General features: G+C 37.4%; 1 protein-coding gene across 1 annotated transcript in view; it reads right to left on the minus strand.

Annotated features, from left to right (window-relative positions):
- Positions 1 to 6,751, minus strand: part of RYR2 (ryanodine receptor 2) — a 784,157-nt gene that overhangs the window by 233,862 nt on the left and 543,544 nt on the right. Inside the window, exons 68-70 of the mRNA XM_019526720.1 lie at positions 6,315 to 6,635; positions 4,470 to 4,710; positions 3,995 to 4,082 (exon numbers count right to left, since the gene is read on the minus strand). Of these exons, the coding sequence (XP_019382265.1) occupies positions 3,995 to 4,082; positions 4,470 to 4,710; positions 6,315 to 6,635 (650 nt within the window). The remainder of the gene's footprint in view (positions 1 to 3,994; positions 4,083 to 4,469; positions 4,711 to 6,314; positions 6,636 to 6,751) is intronic.

The raw sequence follows: 6,751 nt of genomic DNA on the forward strand, positions 1-6,751 counted from the left end.
CACCCCTTGCATCTATGCTAGGCAATATTTTTTACGCTTGAAGGATTTTATATATCTTTGAATACCAGATAAGGAAAACTGAGATACTGGCAAAGAACCCAAAGGACATGACATATATATAAATTATGAACCAAAACTTTCTAGGCAGACACTTAGAAAGCTCTTCAGAAGCGGTAGCTGAAAAGAAGAGCATGAAAGTACATGAATGCATTTAGTGCCCAACAATTCTCAGTCATCCCTCCACCCACTGACAAAAAAATAAATGCATTAGTAAAGATGGTCTTAGCTGTGAAAGGTGCATTGTATCTTTATCTGACTTTTTTAATTGCTTGTGTGTCATGGTTCTGATGAGCAATATTTAGAGTACTGTCACTCCACTGCAAAACAGCAGCCAGCCCCACATAAAATATAAGACTTCCAGTGTGGATGCTAGAATGCATTCATCTTAAAATTCACTCCCTGTGAGCATTCATGAGAGAAAAATTTGTTCACGCAATGATAGATGCCAATGTTGCCAAAGCAAACTCATTTAAGAACATATGTGAGTCTTCTCAAAATATTTTTACTATTTCTCCTAGATATAATTATAAGACATAATTGAACTGTACAGATAGATTAAAAAATAACAAGGCAATTACTCACATTTTGGATTCATTAGACAGCAATTTAATTACAGAGCATTAAAAATAAAAAAGTATATATACTTTGGCTATTTTCATTTGTTTTATAGCAAACATTGCATTTGAAAAATAAAAGATTTTTTTTCAAAATATGCCATTTAGTGTGCATAACACAACAACAAAATACATAGCTAATTTTTATGCCCTTGAAGGTATGAAGCTAATTAGTTATGGCACTGAACATATAATTACCTTTTCCATACTCCACTGCCTACCCTACAGGCAAATAAACTTTTTAAACTTCTTAAAAAAGCCTTTACATAAGCAAACTATGGTAGATTATTACAATGAATTGTAAACTAATTCACTTTCAATTTCAAACCTGAATTAGATCATGTTAATGATTGTTTTCTTCCATTTACACTGCAGAATGTTAAATGTAAAAAAAAAAAAACTAACAACATTAAAATTAGATTTTTTTAAAAAACTGCCTTGATATAATTTATTGCTGGTAAATCTGTCAGTCTTAGGCTTTTCTATAATGAAAATCACTGAGAATGGTAATATCCAAGTTTCCAATCCAGGAAAGTTCTTTGCATACAAGAAATCCCATTTAACTAGCATAGTTAAATTTATGAACACTCTTAAGGTTTTCTCTGGATCAGATGCTAATTGACAAAATGGTAGTTCACTGCACGGAGAGGTATTCTTATTAGACTCTTTACTCAGATTCACACAAAATACTTCTAAATACAGAAATACTGTATAATCACATCATTAAAATCTTATATGACTGATATTACAGACAGGGATCATCTAGGAAAAGATGACAGTTCTTCGCTGTGTATGAATTTCCTATGTGCACATAGTCTTTCCTTACTGCAGATTAGGGCTGGGCAAAGCTTCAGTTGCCAATTCAATTTGTTAGAGATTTGACCCGATTCAGTGGCCAAATCTCTGAATCTGAACCTAATCAGGAGACTTTTTAATCTCTCCAAATCAAATCGGAACTCTGTCTAGGCCTTGCTATAACTGGTCCCCTTGTCCTCTCTCTGGGCTCTCCGAAGCCCTGTTGCTGCGCCTCACTGGCGCCTGGGTCTGTGCACCCCAAATGCCACACCCTCGCTGGCACCAGGGTCTGTGCACCCCAAATGCCATGCCCTCTCTGGTGCCGGGGTCCCCACATTGTAGTGGGCCCCCAATGAGGCCTCCTCCTTCCCCAAATAGCCTCACCCAAACCACTAACCAACTCCCAACTAACTACTAGGGCTCTCTCCCTAGCAGTTCCAGCCCTTAAAAGGAGCAGGACACCATAGTGCCCTGCGACAGTGCCTCCTGGGCCTGGGGGGGTACCCAGGGTTCCCCCATGGCTGATTGCCAAGCCGGGAAGGTACAGGGGAGTCCCCCTCACTTGGTGGCAGATGCAAAAGTGAACCAGAAGTATTTCCAGTGAACTTCCAGGTCCACCACTGAGCACACAGGGCCCCCTCACCCACGCTCTTGTGGGGCACTCCATCTGCCCCACCAGTGCAGCATTTATGAGCCACACCTGGTACCTCGAGGTATGTAGAAAAAACATTTAAAGTTGTGTCTATGGACGAACCACTGATTCGCCGAATCAGCCTCAAATCTTCAGATTCGGATTTGGCTGAATTGAATCAGGACAGTAATCCAAATCAACAAATCAATATTCAATTAGGTTTCAGCCTGAATCAGGGGGCAGTTATTCGACTCATTGATTCAGATCACTGTTCCCTGATTCAGGCTGAATCCAAATCCAAATTGAATACAGCCTTTTTTGCACACCCCTTCTGCAGGTTTCCTCTAATTTGCTACTTTTTACTCTCATGTACACAGAGTGAGCTGCATTCTGTTTGGGCTCATGTATCAGTGAAGTTGATGGCTTAGTTCTTAATGAAGAAGCTTTTGCTGTGGGTATGCAAACCAGAAGGAATCTAGCTTGAGATCTCAGAATGAATTTTGCAGGGGTGGCAATAGGAAGACATCACTTGACTGGTAAATTAGCAAATATGAGCCAGAGGTCACTGAGAGGAAAACATTAACTCTACAATGTCACATGCAGAGTTACTTTTCAAAGTATTACTCTAATTTAAAATCTGATGGGCAATTTGTCTGTTCTGTGCAGAGAACTCTTGTGAACTTCTATGAGACATCTTCATGTAGAGCTGCTAAGAACTGCACTTAATAACTAAAATGCACTCCTTTAATTTTTATAAAAAGAATAAATTCTAAAACTAAATAAATTATGTGTAAAAATTAAATGTGTTAATGAGAAATTAAAGAAATCTGAAGTAGTACTGATCATCACATTGTCTTACTACAGGTGAAGCTATATGCTCTTTTCAAAGAACTTCTAGACTTCAGAACTGTGATAGATAACTCTTTTATTATAATTGCTGCATCATAACTGCCTGTAGGTTAAAGGAGGCAGAATATACAGTTATATTCTGTGGTGAGTCACAATTATTTAAAGTAATTCAGTAGCTATATATTAAGGTCTTAAAGAAGGGAGCACATGAGGAAATAATTCAATGGAAACATCGCACTGGTGACAAGGACTCGCTAAAAACTCTTGTGTTCTGAAATAAATAGGAGTCGACATAAGGAAATTCACAAGCAGTGTTACTTAGCTGCAAACCAACTCTGTATTCCCCAACTTAGCCAAAACCTTGGATTTAATAGGAAACTATCAGCCACATATTTCTATCACTATATATGCTTTCCTCAAAAGCCATTAAAATCATTATTACTAGCAGTAAACCAGAGACCCAGACTCGGAGAATTCTTAGGCCTCATTTCTCTCAGATGAAACAGACTAGATACAAAAAGTGACATGATTAGTGTTTTACAAAGAAAAAAGTGCTGCATTCATCATCTGAAGCACTATATCTTATTAATACAGGAACAATAAATAACTAGAATAGGGAGTGCATGTTCTAAACTCAAGGCAAGAAAAAAGGAAATGCCAGTGATGATTTATAAGGAAAAAGAATAAATTATGTAGATGTCTGTAAAAGGAAACGCATCACGTCAGGCAACCAGAAGTGAACTTGGCCTACCATATTAATTCAGGGATTCTTACAAATTAACTCATCCTTGAATCATTCACCCAGAATTATGATCCAGTGTGCTTAACTTACTGTTTAACATTGTGTGCTGTCTCACTTGAAGAGCTATATCCTCTTCATTTTACTCAATTAATGCAACAAAAAATGTGATAATGAAAAAAGGAAAGGATAAAAGACAACGTATCCATTTCATTTAGCTCTTAAAGGCTAGTCATTGATCCTTAAACACAAGTCTACCTGTCATAACAATTAATGAAAAACTAACATTGTAAAAAATGTACTTACATGGGACTTTGACCAGTAAATAAATACATCAGCCACCATACGGAACAGTTCCTCTGCTTCAGGGTTCGGTTCTTTCAGCCATTTTGCCCTAACATTTGATAAGGAGGGGAGGGAGGGAAAAGCCTTTAGTGATGAGCCTTCCTGGCTCATAATGTTTTGCTTTGAAGTAAATATTCAACATTATGCTATCAGAAAAACAAAACAATATGTGTCTGTTTTAATCTTTTATGTTGGGTGCTTCTGATGATCCATTAAGATTAGGTAAAATGCAAAAAATATACACACATATTTTTGAAAACTGCAGTTAACTACCAGCAAAGTCTCTTTAATTTCACATTAACACTTTTAGGGTAAAGTCATTTAAAATCAGTGCCAAATAGATCAAAACACACAACAAAGCATCAAAAAATGTACCAAACTGAGTTTTTTGGCTTTTTTCTTTAATAGACCCGCTCAGGTGATTATTTCCACATACCTGTTATAATCCACAAATCTGATCAACAAAGGGTAGAAGGCATAGAGGTCCCTTGCCAAAGTGGTGAACTCGTCTAGGATGAGCAGTTCAGCCTCAGACATGTCACCTCTGCCTTCTGCTCTTAGATGTTCTTCATCTGATATAACCATTGCTGCTTTCTTTTTCAGTTTATCCATCAGTGGTAGAAAGTGGGTCTTTAAGAGCTGGGGCTTCGCTTTGCTTATAATCGGCTGGGAAAACACTATTTAAGGCAATTGATATTATCGTATATACCTGATCACAAAATATAATCCAAACCTTTTTGTTCTCAACACTCCCATCTCTTGTAATTTAATTTTAAAAAACAGTATGAAACCCTGGCCACAAGGATAGCAGTATAAGTTTTCGATTGAATTCGATAAGGCCAGGAATTCATACCATGGAAATTCATTTCACCCTGTTGAGACAGCCATCCAAATTAATCAAAATTACACTAGCCTTATTATCATAAGATAGTCTATATATTCTGTACACTGGGGTGGCCAACCTATAGCACACATGCCAGAAGTGGCACAGGCAGCTTTTGTGTGTGGCACACATGAGCCTGGGGAAGGGACAGGGAGCATAATGGCAGATAGGGCAGGAAGCAGAAGCAAAGCAGTAAAATCAGGCAGGGAGCAGAAGAAGGGGGCAGAAAGCAGAGAAGAAAATCTGACGGGGGAGGGAATTGAAGTTGTATTTGAGAAGGACACAGGGCTAATTTATGGCAAGCCTGAAAGAAAGATTGGCGCCCACTGTTTTACACTATTTTAGCTTGGGGAAGCACATTTTCATTCTCTCTTAAACATTATGCAATAACAGGTTAATAAGTCCTTCCTAAGCCCCTGGATCTTCTTTCTAATAAAATGTTTTGCCTCGCCCAAAAGGAGAAAATAAAGGAAATGTCATCAGGGAGCTTCTTCTGGTCATTTTCAAAACCACTAGATAAATATTTGCATTTTGACAGTTGATCAGGACTCAACTGAGGCTCTGAAAATTCAGAGGTACATCTATTACTTTGTCATTTAAAGCATATTTCCTGTAAATCTAATCATCTAAAGGTTAATGCATTAAGCTAATTTGTTTGCATAACATCACAATTCTTGAACAATTGATAAAGACCGTGTCTTAGGATGATGATTCATCATAAGTAGCACTTTGGGTCTCCAGTTCTGACAGAAAGTGTAGGGCTCCTATGAACTTAAGTAGTGAAAACAATGAAGATGGCTATAAACATTGAAAAAAAATCATATGATCACTTAATTCAGAAGCTGAATACAAACACAACAGAGGAAACATTTCCCAGGATGCAAAATCAGTATTTGAACTGATCTTTTCAGCTTTTTTTAATGTGATGTTAACCCTCTCAATGAAACTCAATGTTGTGATGATATGTTACCTGACAGTAGGGTAGGAATTACTATACAGATCAGGCTTTCAAATAGGACTTCTATATAGCAACCTACTGCTTGTAAATCGAAAGCTATCAAATTCAGATAAGAGTGGCCAAGGTATACTGCTTTATTTCAGTAAACCACATATTACACCCGCATATTACAATATGCTCTTAAGTGAAAGAAATATATTAAGTTCAGGATAATACACAACTTATTTTAAAATATGCTCTGTCTTTTTAAGAACTGCTGTTTTATTCACTCCTTTAAGCAAGCTTAATATTATGCAAAAATTATAAAAAAAATAAGGGCCTAGGTCTCTTCCAACTTAATACGAGTTAAGAGAAAAGAGTTAATTTGGCATTATTTAGCTGAAGTCAGCATGAAGTGGATTAAGAACCATGCCCTAATTGTTAATGTCATAACTTTTTACCTGCTAATCTCTTCATCCAGGCTCCTTCATCAATACCAAGGTTGTTATATATGATTTTCAGTATATTGCCCAACAGAGTGTTCATGTGCTCAGATGTCAAGCCTGTGCAGCACATTTCAGCCTTTTCAGGATTATTTTCTGGCCCATGCTCCCACCAATGTGACATGTAGCTACACAGCATAGGCAGTATCACTTCCATAATATGTGGCATTTGGGTGTACCGAATACCAGACTCAGCCAATTCCACAATTTCTTCCATTAGCTTCTCCAGGGAAGGAATATTTGGACAAACTTCATCCACACTAGCTGGCAAGTCAAGGGCTAGGGAAAAAAATAAAGAATTACAGAGGAAGAGCAGTAAGAATTCTGATGAAAAATAACCCAATTAATACATGAAAACCCATGTGCTTCGTTCTTATTTTTACAGGTGAAAAAGG

Source organism: Gavialis gangeticus, unplaced genomic scaffold (assembly GCF_001723915.1).
Source record: "Gavialis gangeticus isolate Ggan-Ray unplaced genomic scaffold, GavGan_comp1, whole genome shotgun sequence".
NCBI lineage: Eukaryota > Metazoa > Chordata > Crocodylia > Gavialidae > Gavialis > Gavialis gangeticus.